Genomic DNA, 20,028 nt, shown 5'->3' on the forward strand with positions numbered 1-20,028 from the left:
CCTTGATTTGTCTTAGGTCCCTTATCAATTTCTAAGAAGCAATTTTGAAATGGTTTTAATTTTAAATTGGCTTCGTGCAACAAAATATGTGAACTCATCGTTATTTGGTCCTTACATTAACGCTAAACCACCATTTTTTAAAAAGAAATTTCAGCTAATCCTGTTACATGAATCATTGCGCTTGGTGCAAGCACAAAATTATAAACAAAACATCTTACGAGATGGAATCTCTTGAGTGACAGAAACATTTTGAGTAATGGAGAAACGAAACTACAATAAAATCTAATCAAGAATTCCCATAATGTTTACCTTATTTGCAATCGTATGAGCAAGACACGTGGATAAGTATCGTGATAAAAAAAAAAACCTTAGCTGTTTCGATTTTCTTCAATAATAAAAAATAAGGAGAAAAGAAAACATTTTAAAAAAGAATCATTTATTTGTTCCGCGTCACGTTTTGGTCAGTCTTATCACTAACGTGTTTCATAAGAATCGTAAGATAAGTGTTATCTTTTAAGTATATCCATCATTTATGTATCGCAGATTACTCGTATTATTCAACAACTGATTTCATAACCTAGTTCCTCGTGTGGTCAAATCTAATTCTTACGCCATTAACTCCTTACTAACAAATCAGCAATTGATTAAATTTTGTAATTCGATAACTGATAAATCTTTCAATTTTTAGATATTTCTGAAGATATTATTAAAAATTTTTATTAAATGAATGGAGAGACATATTTCAGAAATACTCCTTCTCATTTAGACGAGATGATGTGCTCGCATCTCGAATGCAATTAAAAATAGATTCTTGCTCGTTAAGTTATAAGCCCTTTTTCATATTTTTATGGGGGAGAATTTTTTTGATTAAGAAGCCTTCAAACCATTTCTAGCTAACAATTCCATCCGATCAGACGATTTACGATACCATGACGTCAGAACTAATGAAACAGCAGCTTTAGGCGATGATATAATTCAAACTTCTTTCGTATTCTTAAATACCAGGTAGTCCACCCTTGTTCACTACAATCCTTCACAAAAAACTCCACCTGAATCAGTCAACTCCGATATTGTTCCAAAAATATCGTCTGCCTTTTTTAATCTATTCCGTTGTACTGCATTTTATTATTGCTTAAGGCGGTCCTAAAGTGGATTCTAGCCTCAAACTTGAAAACTAGATGGCGCTGAAAATCACACCCCGCCTCAGGCTAAGATCTAGTTTAGCCTTTCCCAAAAAGATTCTAACTCATAGTTGATTGGCTACCTCAAAAAGAGCTATTCTACCTTTTAACAGTTTCTAGATGTAAATAAATCAATGTATCGCAATGATGTATATTGATGTAAATATGTAAAGAACGACTTCTAGTATCGTAAAACAAATAATCTTAGATTAATAAATGAAATGAATTTAACTGGAGAATTTAATTTACACTTAAGTTTAAAATGATTTTTAATAAAATATGAGCTGAAACACCATAAATTATTAGTAATTATTTATTCATGTTTGCATGAACCAGTTTGTTATTCTAAAACATTATCCTAAAACAACAATTTTTTATGCTTTATTCGACAACAAATATTCAGTTTGAAAAATGCGAGGAAGTTATCTAATATTTGCAATTTTATGTGCTTAAGAAATTAAATACATCGGAAATATGTTTCTTTCCTTTGAAATAACTTCAATGTTTTTCATAAGTGAACATTCACACTTGAATATATGTTTAAATTGATTGCTGANAGCGTATAAATATTAGTAAAACTAACTAGCAGATAATTTTATTTTGAGACATTTGCCAGAAATTTCAACAGAGTATGTAGATTAAATTATTCTTATGTCTCTAAGTTTTAACATAAGAAATACGATGTTTTAACACCTTTGCATCTAGATTTCCAACGATTTTTCTTTGGTTCAACTTTCAAGTTTATTTCGAATTTAAATGTGAAGAAACAACATAAATGAAAGCTACGTGATATCAATGTAAACATTAAAATTGCTGATGCTAGTCGCTAAATCCTGAATAACTCTCTTTCAAGCGCGTTCGTAAACAACTGAAAAAACAAAATATTCTGATTTTCGATGCTGGAAAAATTATTAATTAGTGACTTTTCTCCCGAACAGTTAAACAAATTAAATACTGAATAAAATGTTTTAAAACTGCTATTGGAATAAAGCTAACAATCTGTATTAATACCTAAAACAAAAAGAATTTGCAATTAATGAGAATATAAATAAGTATTTTATGCTTTTTTTCGCAAATTGTCCTCACTAGCGGTAAATTCACATTTCTCGTAGCCTTGTAGCGCCATCTAATTTCCAGAACCAGAACTACAAAATCAAATGTAACAAAACTTTTATATGCTTTTAAAAATAATTCACAACCTAATTTTCCAAAAATAAACATTTTAGGTTCTGGCTAACAAGATTCTTAAATGTCGTGAAAAATTTCGAGACCCTTAGTACGCTATTTAATCTGTGTAACTGTTCGGCGGTTTTTAACATTACAGGTATACGGCTTTAGGACCACCTTAAGTTATCCTCTGTTTTAGATGACAGGCTATAATTTTGATACTTACCTTCTTACATTATATATTAAATACGGTGCAAATAAAATACTCGCATGAGTGTTGTTTGAAGTCTAAATTGAGTTAAATTTGGGTAGATAGACGGAAAACTCTTTAAAAATTCTGATTTTGTGCTAAGTTTAAGAAAAATTATGGATGTTGGGTGAGTAAGGGAATTCTTCCCTTGGTGGGTACAAATATTTATTTGTATATTACTAGATCCCACAAGAGAATTTTTTATTAACTTCAAACCTTTAGGGCGCTTTTTCATTACACGACACGATACCGACAAAATCGGACGACAAATGTGTGAACGACAATGTCGTTGTCGGATCGCTCAAGCAATTGTTTTTTCACTTGTCCGATATCGTTCGTCCGATAAGTAGAAATTCTTGTTCATTCAATGTTTTGAGCTTGAGTGAGCAATTGCTTGTGTTCTGCTGTGATTTTTTTCTGATAACTTTAAATATGCCGGATAATAATCGTTGTCTTCAATTTCTTACTTTATTTTAGAAGAAAAAAGCTAGCAGTGCAGAAACGTTTTTGGGTGCACGAAATGGTACTTACGTAATAACGCCACCGCAGCTACAGATTTGGCTGTTTTTAAGTGCCGTCAATCTACACCTAAAATTTTTGAGACAAATCATGAAATAAAACACTTTATTTAAAATCAAAGAAGTCAATCGGATTTCGGTATAAAATGGGCCGATATTGAGTTTAACATCTATTCAAATCAGTGTATTTTCTTTCATCAGATGCTATCGTCATATCGTCGCTTTGAAACTAAACCGTAGTAACTCAAAAAAATCACCCTTTTAGAGAAACAGCGTGCTATCTTCATAGTTCCATAAAATTAATTTAGAGAGCAGATAAATCCTTATCTCATTGGCGCGATTCGCCATCTCAGTTTTTGGGAATAGTGTAGCAGTGTGCCAGTTGCAACAAAACCTTGGAGGAGATAACGTCGCTTTAAAACTAAACCGTGGTAACTCAAAAAAGCAAGTTTTTCAGGAGAGCGATGTTTTTCCTACACTGTTGTATGTCGAAATTTGAAATGAAATATGTAATATTCGGGAGGATATTTTGAAGAATATCGTTGTATTTTGAAATAACTCTCCACTTTTAATAAAAGTTTTAGAGAAAAGTGTTGCAACTCAAAGTACCTTAACTTATTTCGAAATTATCACAAAATTAGAAATGCTACAAGAATATGGCCTGGTTCATTGAAAAATGTAAAGAAACAGGGTTTTTTTTAAAGTAAACTATTTTGAAATAGTCGCCATAGCTTTGAGTCAACCTGTGGTGGAAGTTTCTGAAAAGTTACAAATCGCTCTCCTGAAAAACTTGCTTTTTTTAGTTACCACGGTTTAGTTAGGAATAATTTTTATATGGCTTTTGAGTTGGCGTCTGCTCGCTAATTTATGTCTGTAATCACTTAACATTACATAAATTCTTTAAATGTTTTAAAGTATTAACGTTTTTTTAATCGAATTAAATATTAGTTTCATTTAGAATAATCTTTTTAGATGATTTTTTAAATGAGTTTGATCAACTTTATCTCATGAAGCCGCTCTATCATGTTTCAAAAAAATATTTCAGTTGAGTCAGGGAACAGACTTTTTATTATTCAATCAAGCAGAAACCTGTAGTTAGATTGAGTTCAGTTTTAAATACATAAGGGTCTTTATTTGCCTTCTTAGCAAGCCATTACAATTATAAAAAATATTATCTCTTCATCAAAGCATATAATGAATTTATAAAAATTTTCAATAAAACTTTTATGATTGTTTAAGTCTTTTAACCTCATTATAATGAAAAAAATGCTGCATCATAAAATTAAAAATTTATAACCAGACATGAGAATAAATTATCTAAAACTTTTATCTTCAAATTTTGCGTTTGACATGATCAAATAAACGATTAAAATTGATTAAAAGAATAAAATAATGATATCAAAAGAGGAGATAAAACAGGAAAGATACACAACTTATAAAATCGCCACGATTTGAGGAGAAACTTGCTTGCCTAACCGACATTTGATTCCGACAAACGATATCGCTTTGTCGGATACGACATAATCGTTATCGTATCGGTGAGTGAAAAGGCGCTCCGTTGCTGACCATGTATTTTACTTGACCCTATGTCGTTTGCCGACAATCGGATCCGTTTTGTCGTTATCGTGTCGTGTAATGAAAAAGCGCCCTTATAAATTACTTTTTTCATCTAGTTTTCTCCTCTGAGGGAGAATGAGACACCATTCCAATGTTAAAAGTTATTATTCCCATACACATAATTTCTAATTACCCTACGACGATACGGTCGATATAAATTTTATTGGAATTTTTCTCTGGTTTTTAAATATGCCATTAGAAATTTTCTATCGAAAACCATAAAAAAATTACATACAAAAAACTAGTTCTTTCCTGGAAATTTTTTTTTGATTGCAATACGTGTTCAGCAACCAAAATAATACGTGTTCCCCCACCCCGAAAAAAAAAACATAAGTTTACAAAATCTGCCAATTAACTTTTAGAGGTGAAATTCTCTATTGCCTGAACTATTCTGTTTTAAAAATGATTCTTAAATATTTACATCAAAATATGCGTCGCATTTGTTACACGTATCACAAAAATGTATAAACCGGTCACGCAAACAATATTGAAATTACTATTTACCAAACTACACCTTTCCTGATTTGGAATATCTACATATGACTACAATGACGCATGAATACTTCTAGAAGATGACTTAACGCATAATGCAGCTGTATACCTATGGATAAACAAATCGGATACAACCAGATGTTACATATATTATTTTACATTTGCAACTCACTATTTCTGATTAATGAATTATTCATCTAAAGTCGTACGGTTTTGTGTACCAAGCAGCTAAAATTTTTTACCCAAATAAAAACTTAAACATTAAATTCACTCTTTAACGATGATTGTTTTGAATGCTATACGTTAAAACATATCATTGCGCCTGAGTTTTTATTTCATTTATCGTACTATAAACATTATATAAAGATATTGTGACAGTAATGTTTTAATATAAAGTGATAGATAAATAACATAATTTGCAACCAGTTAAAGAAGTTTTTCTGGCACATTCGGTTAATCTTAATGGCGCAGTCGGTTCGGGCGTAGCTCACACCACTTTTTAGACAGCTGGGGGTGGTGAGTTCGATCCTGGTGGCCGATAAAAGAAACTGACATGTATATGCAGAAAGTCCCCTCGTTAGCTGATGTGGAAGTTAGGAGAGAGGGTGCTCCGCTCATTGTCTGACCAAGGTCAAAATTACGTGGCATTTCTACCGTGGACCGTTAAAAGGTTAAGTCATGAAAATAGGGCTAGGTGCTTGGCTCTGGTTGGGTGATGATGAATTGTGTTTATTAGTGTCACTTAAAGAACAAATATAGTTAATTCTAATTTTACTATTACAGATCAAACAAGAGCAATATTGCTGCCATGAACGACCTAAGTACGTTCCGCAGTGACATACATCATCGCAACGCATTTTTCAAAGTTTCTTTTTGCCGTAATTACAGTAAATCTCCGTATTAAGTTTCTTAGGAAACATTAAATTGACGGTGTAGATTTGGAGAGTTAACACTCTACAATTTAGTATCTCTGACATAGTTTCACTTACTTAATTTTTAAAAAAAAATTATTAACTTTGCTGAATGACAAATGTTACCTTAAACAGAAAAAAGAAAGGTCTATATTGATACCACTGGGAAACGAATCCAGTAGATCGAAAACTCCCCGTGCAGTAAATGGTTAATCTGTCAGGTCACAAAGTCCTCTATGTTCTCTTGACAAATTATACCTTTGGGGATACTGAATTGGAGATTGATAGTTCTCTGGTTCGGATCAAAATTACCGTCTGTGGATGTATGAATGGCAAACGGGTGGGACAAAAATCAAATTCTCGGCCATAGATGGCGCCACTGGAAAACAAGAACATCCATTGATTTGATAGCCACCGACAACAACAACAGTTGTAAGCAATAACACTTATCTATATTTAGTCTTCAACTTAGCTTAAAACGATCAATGACAAACCTATAAAAAATACATTTTATTCAACATGAAAATATATGTAAGATAAAGATATATATATATCGATGAAATAGCTGTACAAATTTAAATTTAGGGAAAAGGGAAAATATACTTACAAACTTCGTCTTCATAAGCTTAAGAGCATATAAGTGCTGCTCGAAAATAATTATCGATAAAGGAATGCCAGTATGTAGCTTTATGCTACGATTTGACTAGCTATGTCCTCAGCAGCAAGCTACCCCAAACGATTCCTTCAAATTGGGATGTTAATTTTTCTTCATTTGCATTTCCTCCACATAATATTGATTACTTACTTATAGTATTATTAGTTACAATATTATAATAAATAACTTTTTATTAGTTACAATTAAAATACTTGAGTGGAATTTTTAGTGGGAGTTACACTAACTATGTTTATATACTCCTCGCTTAAACACTTAGTTTTTGTTTCATAGTCCACACATGAAGCATACATCATACGTATGTAATAAATACGTATCGTTATAGCAGAAAAATATTATGCAACTGGGGTACCGTGAAACAATTTTCAATCTTATAAGTTGGAAAAAGTTCGGGATCCCCTGCCATGAAGGTTTTTTTTAAAAAAAAAATTAAAAACGAGTTATAGTTTGTCTATGTAAAGAACTCCCCTAGCCATTCTTCAGGAATAGTAGCAGTGACTATGATTACGAGGTTTAACTATTTCAAGTTATTATTTAAGACAGGGTTCGGCTCAGGTCGGCGAGAGAAAGAGAATCGGGGAAGAAAAAAAAACTCTCCTCTCTGAAATGCTCGATTTATTGTTTCCCTAGCAGCAAACGGCCTTAGACTTCTCGGCGAGAGGAGTTCTAGCTATAGACAAACTATACGTAACCTTCCCACTTTTGATTTTGCTACTAAACATAGTATCTAGCCCTGCTCAATTACATTATTTTGTACATGTAAATACCGTGAATTCCACTTTACTTGGAGCTGTTAAGCAGAACTCGTCGCTTGTGCTCAAACTTTACAATCTATCCAACTCAATTCTTAACTAACAATTTTTAATTATAAATAAATATGGTACCACTTCTTTTCTCTAGTACCATATTATGAGAAAGTCGTTTTGAGAGATCCTTAGAGCTGCTACTGATTATAATCTTATGTTCGTCAATTATCTCTTCACATTGCTACAATAATTTAATTACATTACGTTATATGTTGAAACAGTTGACCAAAATATAAGAAATAAAAACTTAATGATACAAGAAATATTTAAATAAACCAAGCAACACTGAAGGTATTGAAAGTCACAATTAGTTTCGTAAATGCTTTGGAAATTTGCCTTGCTATTTTGTCAACTGTAAATAAAGACATTCCAAAATCATGATTGACATTTCCATACTGCGATGAATCTAAATAAATTATTTTATGAACTTAGATTTACTCAAAAGATGCAATGATCATTTTAACTTCAGGGAACGCAAGGTCAAAAAGATTATATTTTTTTAATGATTCTCGTTCGCAAAAAGCTTCTTTTGAAACCTAGAGAAATAGAACTTTTGTCCGAAAGTGTAGACCTTTTTTTGTTGGACTTCTAAAATGTCGGTGGATTTAAGGCGCTACAGTACACCAGTAAGTACTATACATTGTTAAAATATTAAAAATTTGACTCGTTCAACTACATTCCAAAAAAAATAATCCTATTTTTTCGTAAAAAAAATATATTTTCTTTAACTAGAAATATATTTCATATTTAGTTTCATTACAATTTTAAAGAATTTAATTAATTAAATTTCATTCAATTAATTATAATGTGATATTTCAAAAGATATATTTTGTCTCATAACTAAAGTTGCACTATTTATTCTTAATATCGAATATTTCTTGGTGTGAAATTTTATTTTTTACATTAAAAAAATTTAGGCTTGGTGTATTATGGTAATGAAACTATGATGCGATGACATGTTTTAAAGTACTTTAAAGACTTGAGTTTATAATGAAGATTTTCTTTTCTTTTGAGAGCAATACTTTGTCTTTTATGATCTACTTACTGGTCAATTGTGGCTCCCTAGGACCTTGGAAAAAAAACATATAATTTTTAAAATTATTTCGTCTTTTTTTTAAGCGTTAAGTTTTGTGTAATATATTTTAATGACTTATTACTACAAAAATGTTTAGTTAATGATTTTATTAACTAGTCTCTAAAAATCGAGTAAAAAAGCCACTAATTTTGCTATGGTAATAAAAATAACTTTTGTATAGTTTATTTCTTGCAGCCATCTACATAAATTTGAAATAATCAGCTTGAAAAAAAAACTTACCTGCACTTTCTAGACAAAATAAATAAATGCAGTAGGTGCTTAGTGAAATTTGCAAATGAACAGCTTGGGTACAATAAATAAGTGGTCTCTAACACCCGGGCCGTAATCAAATGGTGACGGGTAATTCAAAGAACATTAGATTATTTCCATTTTATTTATTGTTCAGTATTTCTCTCATATATGTGCGACTTTACGTTACACAAGAGCTGAGAGATGTCACCTAAGGCTTCGCCAATACCACGCATGTAATTGTATTTTATTTTGAAGGCATGTTTAAATTGAATTAAATTAAAATTATTAAATCAAATCTATCTAAAATCTAAACAAGTAAGTCCTTCCCAAGCGGGCCACGGTAAAATTATCAAACATTGACCAATCCGCAGCGATAAAAAGGTTTAGACGCACTGCATTAGATATATCAAACGCGATTGGAATACGAGTCCAGGACTGGGTCCTCCACCTCTAATATATGCGTATTTAAATTTGCTATATAGCATATATATTAAGTGTGCCCTGAATAGGGCGGGTCGAGGTATAAATAAACAATAGCATATATATTAATCATTTGGTATATATCTAGCATATAAATTTTTAAAATGTTGTTTTATTTACCTCTATCTAACTTACCAGTGTTTACAAACTTTTGTACTGCGTTATATTTTGAAGCAATTATCTAGAGAAAGATAAAAATCTGGAAATGGTTTAATAAATCAAGAAATGTACCTCTATTAGATTTAAATTCATTTTTCCGAGGCTTATTTCAAAAAAAGTTTAGTACTTAAGCAAGTTTTATTTGGGAAATATTTTTTCTGTTATTATACGTCTCGCATAGACAAGTATACGGCCGACATCACTACTACTAATAAGGGAACTGATGAAACTCCAGTCTGCTGTAGTAAACAATGTTGATTGCATTCAAATTTTGTATTAGATTCTTTTAAAGATAAAGCTGCAATATGGTGCAAAATATGCATTCAAAGAAATTATGTATGGTGCAAAATGTGCGTAAAACAAAATGAGCTGTATCCTCTAGGAAAATTGTTGAACAAATTGAATGCTGTACTATTTTGTCAACTGTATTAGATTCTTTGAAGACAAAGCTGCAATATGGTGCAAAATAAGCATTCAAAGAAAATACGCATGGAGTAAAACGTGTATAAAACAGAATGAGTTGCATCCTCTAGAGGAGAATTATTGGAAAAAAATATAGTGCTCTAACATTTTGTTAATTGTTTAACTGAACCAGCAAGCATTTTATGAGAATAAATTGTTTTAATATATGTATACATTTGTTATAGTGTATATTTAAATTACTTTGTGGTTCCCTTTTAATAAAAATTACGAGTTGGGAGGAGAGTAAAGTATATGTTTTCTTTTCAGGATATTCCAAATGGTAAAAATGGAGAAGGAAATTCTTTAAAAGAATCAGAAGAAAGAAATCGTCATGCAACTGTCATACTATTCTCCCTCATTGAAGAATGTGGGGCTCTGGCGGAAGCACTTCGAATATTTAAGGTATTTACTTTGACATTCTTATATGCATGGGAGGGTAACTCTTTANAGGATATTCCAAATGGTAAAAATGGAGAAGGAAATTCTTTAAAAGAATCAGAAGAAAGAAATCGTCATGCAACTGTCATACTATTCTCCCTCATTGAAGAATGTGGGGCTCTGGCGGAAGCACTTCGAATATTTAAGGTATTTACTTTGACATTTTTATATGCGTGGGAGGGTAACTCTTTAAATTACAAATTAAGTAAAGTAAAATTAGAAAGTAGGTACATTTCAGAATATCGTACAAGAGAACTCATACAAATCACAATATATATATTTATATATATAACCACGAACTATCATTTCTTGAATTTTAAACGACGAATTAATGTTGAATAATGAAAATTAAGCCTATATTCTCCCAGTATTTACTTGCATAACTGTTAAAGGTTTCCAGAAAATGGAGATATATATATTAATCCTCTGTAAGCCTTATTGATTATTCAAAATATGCCAAAGATTTTGATAGACAAAATTTTCCAGGTCAGTCGCAATAGCTGAAAATTTGTTTCCTTTTAAGCAGACATATCAAACTGGAATCCCTGAAAGGACACTATTTAATAATATTCAACGAATTAAAAGAGGAAAAAAAACTGAAAATTATTTAAACTATTGTAATTTTGTTCTATAAATTGATTAACTTCTTTGTCAGAATTCATTGTGTATCATGAAGTTTTACAATTACTGGTAATATAAAATTTCCTTATTTTAAATTCCATACAGTTAGGACATACAAACAATTTTTGTTCGTATCTAGGTATTAAAAAGTTATACTATGCAACTTATTATATAGATAGTCAGTCCTCTATTTATGATTAACTTTTTTATAAAAGCATATTGTAAAATTTAATCTATACATAATTTTATAAACGTCTTGCAAAAATAAAACCAAACAAAATTCGAAAAAATACTAAATTTTGTTTTTATCAGTACTCTTGGTGGCCGAAGTGTATTCGGAAATTAGCCGATTTACTATTAAAAAAATCAAAACTATTCAGTAGGCAACAGACCGCATATGTTTGACAAGGAACTTTAAAAAAAAATTCAAAATATATTAACAATTTAGTAGCATAATATTGATTTTTAATACACCATGAAACTTTTGTAGGAAAATAAGATCAATCTGAATCACATTGAATCAAGATCTTCCAAGAGATTGGGTGACAGCTATGAGTTCTTGGTGGAATGTGATTCCCGATATGGAAATCTCAATGAAGCAATGGAACAAATTAAATCTGTATCACAGTACATGACGGTTATCTCAAAAGATTACAAGGAAAATAAAGGTAAATATAATCATCGAAATAACCATAGCTTTTACCTTATGGGAAAACAAGTACGAAATAATTTAAAAGTACCGTAAAAATGGCTCAGTAGTTAAGGCACTGTACTGTCATTGTGTTTACTTGAGGTTCGATCCCTGCAGTTTGAAGCCCACTCAGCTTCGGATCAATGGGTGACAGCTTGCCTAGAGAGAATAGGTGGTTAAACTTAATGCTAACTGCTTTGCCACAATCATACAGTTGATCACGAAATTGTGGAGACTTAACTTTCAAGACTCGCTGGCCCACAGCGGTCTGTTGTGTGAATACTTTACTTTTTCCGTTGTTGAACAAAGTGGGGTATCATATAAGCTTTTGAATTTTTTAAAAGTAGTGGTGAGTAAAAGCCCTATAAATCAAATTTGCTAAATTTAGAATCGTACATTAAAAGACTACCGCTTTAAAATGTTTATCCGTTGTCCGGTGCAAATTGGCATCTCCGTTAATGGTTCGAGAAAAGGACCTCAAATATGCTAATTAATTAGTGCGGACGATATTTTAAATTAGAAAATAAGAAAGAAAATCGTACTTTTCTTAATACACAAATCTTTTTCAGACGGATTCAGATTTTGGATCCCCAAAATATAGCGAGTAGCCGCAATTTGTGAAATATGGGTCCAATAGTTCGGCCAGAAGAGCGGTCAAAAGTTTAATTTTAATTTTTGCGTATTCTGCCGTAGCTCAAACTTTTTAAGCGAACTGAAACGTTTTTGTACACAATTATAAAAGTAATTTATCCTAAGATAATTCCAATTAAAAAATAACTTAAAAGTAATTAGTTATTTGATGTTTTTGGCGCAATATTTACTACATTATTTTCCTTGATAAAAGTCGAAAGTATTTTGAATTATAAGGTATGAAATTTTTTATTTCATTTAAAAAATGTAATTTTATACAGCAAAATACAAAATTTGCGCGAAATCGGTCGAATAGTTTCTGAAAATTCGAATTTTTAAAATTCGATTCCTCTGGAACTATTCGACCGATTTTATTTAAATTTAGTATTTTTCTATTTAAAATTAAGTACTTTAAAACAATGTAAAAAATATTTATACCCTACAGTTCAAAATTTTTTTGACAATTATTAAATAAAATAATAAATAATTATTAAAAATTATTTTTTTGCATGGAATTATATTTCGATTAATATAATTGCGTGCAAAGAAATTTTCTATTCGCTTAAAAATTTTTAGAGGTATATTTTTTGCATTGCGGCTACCTCCTATATTTTGGGAGTCATAAAGCCGGATTCGTCAGAAAAAAAACATGTTCATTCGGATAAATTTCGTGTTTTTGTCTAATTTCGTAACTTAAAATATGGTATGTTTAGAAAATCAGCATATTTGATGTGAAGATCCAATCATGAGATCAAAAGTTATTCAGGATGGTCAGTTTTCTTTTTTTCCTCACAGTACATATGTTGCGGCAGTCCTTCTACTTAAAACTTACAGATTTCTTATTTTTATTACTTCAAGCCATGCCTTGATTTATTCTTGCAATTATTCCTTCAATATATCGCGAGGATACTGCTAATAGATCTGGTTTCTAAAAGGATATTCGGAAACTTGACGCTTTGCCTTAATTTCTTTTTTCATGACATAAATCTTAAACAGAGATTACGTAATAGAAATGATTTTTTTTTTAATGTAAACTTGTGCGTAAACTTGTTTTCCCAGACTTCTGGTAACTCAAATATTGTAATTTGGTCACTTTTATTTGAATGCCCATGATATACAATGTTAATAAAAAAAATCCTCTTTTCTTTTATGAGTTGAACATTAAATTTATTTATTTCGTCGAACCAAAAGCCGGTCTTAAAATGAAACTAATCTTCTTTTGTTTTTTTTCCATCTCTTTTAGAAACTGTTCCATGGTTTCCTGGAAAAATCAAAGATCTTGATAAATTTGCCAATCATATTCTATCATATGGAGCTGAGCTAGATTCAGATCACCCTGTAAGCATTTGCCAAAACATTTACAATCTAACTATAATAGTAAAATCTATATAGTAAAAAGAATCACTTTACAAACTATGCAAATTATTCTTTAAACAAAAATCGTATTTAAATATAACAAATCACTATCGAGGAAGGCGGGCCTAAGAAATCAAAAATAAAATTGTATGATTGCCGCGGAAAATAGAGAGGCGTTGGAAGACGATCATTAGAAACCCTGTCAAGTTTTGATCGGCAATGTAACAGGTTTTAATGATTTCGAAACAGGTTACTTCTACTTTTATCAATAGTAATTTGCAAGACATTGATAATGTTTTATTCACTTAAATATTTATTTACGACATTCCAATGTATCGATTTTATTTACTTAATCAATTAAAAATTCTAAAAACCTATATATTGAACGACTATATACAAGGTGTCACTACTAAACACTCTTTATAAGGTTTCCTGCAATATATGAAAAAAAAAGACATACATCGAAATCCTTAGGTAATGAGTGAAATTTTTAATCGTTTCATACTTTGTTGGCTAGTTTTCAGCATTCTATAAAATGCCTAAGTATTCCATTTTATCAAAAACTTCGCTAAAATATTCTTTTAAACGTATTAATTACTATATATGCATGAATAGGTACGTACAATCAATAAAATAAAAATCGAATCACTCTAAATAACGTTTGATCGGATTATCTATGAAAAACTAACATATTTGAGTTGTGCGTGATAATCTAAAGATTATATCAAAAGTTGTTTATCATGATTCGTTTTTTTATTTCATCAATTTACTTTTTCGTATCTTTGTTAGGGCTTCACTGATCCAGTTTACAGAGAGAGAAGGAAATATTTCGCTGATATTGCTTTCTTTTATAAACAGTAAGTATTATATATATATATGTATATATACGTAAGCACTAATAACAATAATATAAAATAGAAAACTATTACTTAACAATTTGCAAAAGTCTTCATCCGGACACATTTTTTGCTATAATTTAATGCGATATTTCTGAATAAAGAATAATTATCCTAAGATTATATATATATATATATATTATTGCAGATAATAAAATAAAAATTTTATTTCCCACATTGAACAACCGATTCATATCCGATTTGCAGCTATAATCATGTTCAACCTAGTAATTCCGAGCCTAACCCAGAAGGCAGAAAATTTTTGTATGATTCGACAACGAGAACTGGGTTGCAAATATTGCTCTCTGTAAATACATATCACTTATCGTTAGTTTCATGTTTTCTTTAAACAGCATAATTCATTATCACCGCCCTTAATATACATTTTTAGAACATTGTCGAAGTTATGTATATTAAGGGTTAGACACAAATTAAACACATTATGGGTTACAAGTGCACAAATTAAGCAACAAGTAAACATACAATACACATTATATGTTACAGATTATGCAAATCAGATGTTAATGTTTAATTGGAGGAAAAATAATATTAACAAAATCTAGATAAATTTACAAAAATCAGTTTGATTATTAGATGAAATAGGTAAAAATAAGGGAAAGTTTATTATTGGAAACTCCTTTCGGTTTATATACAGTCGACTAAATATCCAAGCTGTTTCAATTTAATTGATTTTTAACCTCTCCATCCCCGATGATGAGTCGTAAATTTTAATAGCGTTATTGTTTTTCTTCAATTACCAACTAAGTTGCAACCCTCAAAGTGCATATTGTTTTGGTTTCGATTTTGACAGCAATGATAATATAGCAATTAAGAGTTAAGTATGCGGAACACACTATATTAACCTTTCTTGTAAAATGTTGCTTAAATTAAAACATCGTCTCTTTCTCATTCGATACTTCACAAGAAATTTACTTTTCACTTTATAATGTAATGGCAATTTCGTTTTCTTGCATTTTAGTGGACAGACCATTCCAAGAATCGAATATACAGAAGAAGAAACTAAAACTTGGTAAGTAAAGTTTAAGTTTTCAATTCTCAATGTAAGATAATTTGGTGTATGTTTTTTTCTTCTTCCTAAACATACATTACGTCATCAAGTGAAGTAATTTTTCTATTTACATTTGTTTTATTATTATAGGGGTACAGTGTTCAAAGAGCTAATAAAATTGTACCCTACACATGCCTGCAAGGAGCACAATCATATATTTCCATTAATGATTGAAAACTGCGGTTATAGGGAAGATAATATTCCTCAACTGGAAGATGTATCAAATTTTTTGAAAGGTCAGTAGATTTTTACACTTAAATTTTAACAAGTCGTAGTTCAGTTTTTTTTTCAATATTATTATATGCTTTTATTAATTGGTGAGAAATCTAAAATAAAATAAATAAAAGGTGAAAAACCTAAAAATAACTTAAAAAAATTCTGACTCATATGTTTTAGTTTAATTTAAAAAAGAAGGGAAATCTTCAAATTTTTGTAACTTCATGTAAAATTTAAAAGAAAAAACATTGAAAATCTAAAACTGGGAGTGATTCCAAGGAAAAAAAGTATTCTTATAATTTTATTTACTATTGGACGATTCTATGCTGAGGATTAGTCAGAAATAATTTGCACTGTTTTTTAATTTTATTTTTAATTTATTTATTTATTATTTTTTTATGAATGTAAATAAAACCATTCATGTATTGGCATTTGTTACTAAGATACTTCAGGCAGCAATACATATTTACAAGACATTTTTCAACCTACATATTAACTACATGAGTCACGTGTGAACTACATGAATCTTATTCTAAGTCTATATTAACAAAATATTTAATCCTTTCTATAAAAAAGAATCCCGAGCAATAATTCGAGAGCATGATTTAAAGGCACGAAGAATTAGTAGGACATGGGTTAAACTTGAAATATTTGTATATTTTTCTTTTTGACAGTTACAATAATTTTATCAAGCAATAAGATTATAACTTGTTATTATTTGTTCAGATTGCACAGGGTTCACTCTACGTCCAGTTGCTGGTCTACTCAGTTCCAGGGATTTCCTAGCTGGTCTTGCTTTCAGAGTTTTCCACTCAACACAATATATTAGACATCCTTCAAAACCTTTCTACACCCCAGAACCGTTAGTAGAGCTCCATTTTTTAAAATTTAATTTAAAATATCATAGCTATTGTTCATATATAGTTAACACACAGAGTGTCCTGAATGAAACAGACAATTTTTAAAAATTTAAAACAATAAGTCGGTTTTTTTTTTTGCAAATTCGTGGGACATTGCCGAAATTTTTTTTCCCATAGTTAATGTTTTTGTTTGAAAAGTTTTCGTCAGATGGCACTGCAAGAAGTAAATTGAACTCAATTAATAAAAGCAATTAAAAATCACAACACAAGTTTTTGATATCTTTCAATAAAAAAAAATCATTTAGCTTTATTTTAGAAATGGCCACTGTCAGCAACAATTACGTAAGAAGTGGAAGGTGTTTACAACGCCATTTGTCGGTACATTTATAACTAAAACCATAAACCCGAGGAGTAAAATGTATGCTTTGTAACATAAATTTGCTTCAAAATTGATTTTAATAAAATAAAAAATTCTATACTGTTTTTCTATTACAAATTTTTTATTACTGTCAATTTAGTATAGGACATGCCGTAAATAAGTATGCTTGAAATGTTATATTTTACATCATTCGCTGTACTCATCTCTGTATATATTTAACTTTATGTTTAGTTAGTGGAGTTACAGGCGCGAGAAAAAGTTGTGGCTATATCGCACCTATTACTAAAGTCATGTTACTATGCCCCAATGTTTATGTTACTAAAATATTTTTAATCTAAGTATAAGTTCACATCATTTGAGTATTATTGTGTTATGCTTTGCCACTTTTGAACTTACGAAATTTTGGTCTTACGCAGATTAAAAAAGTAAACAACTGGACTAATCCAATTTTGACCTGAATAATTGGAACAAAATTAAAATGATAAATAACTCTGGAGCTGTCTCGTTAGGAAACCAAACAATTTAAAATAAATAGTTTTTTCCAACTACCGAAACACATTTTTAAAACTTGAAATTAAATTCCTTAATGAACGCATTTCAAATATAATTTTGGAATATTTGTAAAAAATGAAATTAAAAAGAAACTAGTCATACAAGGGGTGTCGCAAATTAATATTTAAGTAAGAAAGGGCAATATATATATTTATATCAATAAGCAGAAATTTCAATATTATTAATTTGTTGATCACAAAATTTAATTGTCAGAGTTTGATAACATCTTCTTCTGACTGAAATATTAATTTACAATCACTAATACTCATCGGACAATAATATATACAGGGTGATACAAAAATATATTTCAAAATTGCAAAGGCAGGTAGGGATAGGACCTAAATAAGTATATTCTGTAAAGGAACGCGTGTGCCAAACTGCCGCGTTGAACCGATAGAGAGAGCTGTTTTGTAAGAATGCATGTGCGACAATCCATGTGCCGCTATGGATCTTGTGTGCCTGTTGGAGACAATTTTTTCGAGCATCTATTGTAATTAAACGGTAATTGATTGTTAATTATTTGATTTTGTTTATGAATGTAGAGGCGAAAATGCCGCGTAAGTGCGCTAGCACGTAAAGCAGTATTAATCTTAAATAAATAAAAATACAAGTTAGACACAAGCAAAAATGATTTACAAACAGTTTGCAATCAAATACAGTATACAATAGCTGCTCGAAAGAGCAATCATTAACAGCTATACAAGATTCAGAGCGGCGTATCGATTGTTGTTCAGTTGTCTCTATCGGCTTAACGCGGCATTTCCGCACACATATTTCTATATGAAATATGCTTATTTAGGCTCCCACTATCTGCCTACATTTTTGATATATATTTTTGAACCACCCTTTATATATACGAAAACCTTGGGGTAAAAATTGACAACTCACATGCTTATAATTTATAATAGAGTAAAAATAGATTTTTAATAAGATGTGATGATTATCAATATTATGCACAAGATGTCTTACTTAAATTAAAAGCGTTCGTTGCGGGACACCACAATTATTAGCGAAATTTTTTTCCTTCAATTTAAGCCTTTCTGATATTCAAGCACACATCGAAATTTTTTTTTTGACTGGAGACCAGACTCTTAACTTACATAATAGTGTGAGATGTGAGTGACCTAATGATTAAGAATGATTTAATTATAATTAAAAAATACTGTATTTAATTGCTTTTAAATATTTGTACCAGGAAAAATGCAACAATTATTGGAGTGGGTTAATGCTTGCACGCTAGACTATTGTGCTACGCAAAGTAGATAGTTTGTTTTATCGTCGTAACGGAGTATTAATATTTTAGAATTGAGTTGAATGTAGGGTTTAATGGCATAAAATCCAATTAATAATGTAGAAATAAATCTGCAATAAAAATGGCTTTAAGATAGATAGCTGTTTCGGTGCTATTAAAGATTAGTATCATTAGCGCAGGAACTCAGAACGAAAACTGAAAGAGTACAAAAATCGTGTTGTATTAACAAAAGAGTAAAAGTTAACCAACACTAAAATTGGTTATTCGCACTATCGTATTGATATTAACCGGAAAATTCCAAGTAAGTCAAAGCAGTGGAAATAATAAAGAAATGTGGGAAAAAATCTAAAATTAGGTCTACATTAAAATTCTAAGCATTTTTTCCCCCCAGAACATTTGATCAAGGAAAGTAAAAATGCAAAATTTTATATTTTTCTTATTAATTTTTTTATGTTAGGATATCTTAATATATAAAAAAATAAATATTGTTTTATTTTGTGACTAATAGGGATATATGTCACGAACTGCTAGGACATGCTCCGTTGTTTGCTGATCCAGATTTTGCCCGATTTTCCCAAGAGATTGGTTTGGCATCCTTAGGAGCACCGGACGAATACATAGAAAAGTTAGCTACGGTAAGTTCAACTTTCTTCCATAATTATTAATTAAAATACTGTCTAATTTTATAAAATTGAATAAATAATTTAGAAAATATTTATTAATATTTTTCCATGAATGTGAAATTTCACTTTCTAACAACGCATTTAGTTCTTATTCCTTAATCTTTTGCTTTTAATATATGTATATCGCTGGTTCAAAACTAAAACGACACATCTGCACTCACTTCTCATTTTATTTGAATGAGAAGTGATTGCAGATGTGTCGTTTGAACTTTGAACCAGCGATACGTTTCTATTAAACTTTTCACCTTTGACAAAAATATTGGACAAAGCATGACGTTCAAACAATATATTTCTTTAATTGCATAGAAAACTGAAATATTATTTTAAAAAGTAACATGAATT

General features: G+C 30.2%; 1 protein-coding gene across 3 annotated transcripts in view; it reads left to right on the top strand.

The window, feature by feature from the left end:
• Positions 1 to 20,028, top strand: part of LOC107448056 (phenylalanine hydroxylase) — a 44,546-nt gene that overhangs the window by 10,883 nt on the left and 13,635 nt on the right. The window contains exons 2-9 of one of the 3 annotated variants that reach the window (XM_071187201.1): positions 10,494 to 10,628; positions 11,593 to 11,770; positions 13,667 to 13,761; positions 14,569 to 14,636; positions 15,655 to 15,705; positions 15,835 to 15,980; positions 16,687 to 16,822; positions 19,512 to 19,638. In XM_071187201.1, coding sequence (XP_071043302.1) covers positions 10,494 to 10,628; positions 11,593 to 11,770; positions 13,667 to 13,761; positions 14,569 to 14,636; positions 15,655 to 15,705; positions 15,835 to 15,980; positions 16,687 to 16,822; positions 19,512 to 19,638 — 936 coding nt within the window. Of the gene's footprint in view, positions 1 to 10,493; positions 10,629 to 11,592; positions 11,771 to 13,666; positions 13,762 to 14,568; positions 14,637 to 15,654; positions 15,706 to 15,834; positions 15,981 to 16,686; positions 16,823 to 19,511; positions 19,639 to 20,028 lie in introns of those variants that run through there. The other 2 variants (XM_071187203.1, XM_071187202.1) reach the window with 2 other exon arrangements.

Source organism: Parasteatoda tepidariorum, chromosome 10 (assembly GCF_043381705.1).
Source record: "Parasteatoda tepidariorum isolate YZ-2023 chromosome 10, CAS_Ptep_4.0, whole genome shotgun sequence".
NCBI lineage: Eukaryota > Metazoa > Arthropoda > Arachnida > Araneae > Theridiidae > Parasteatoda > Parasteatoda tepidariorum.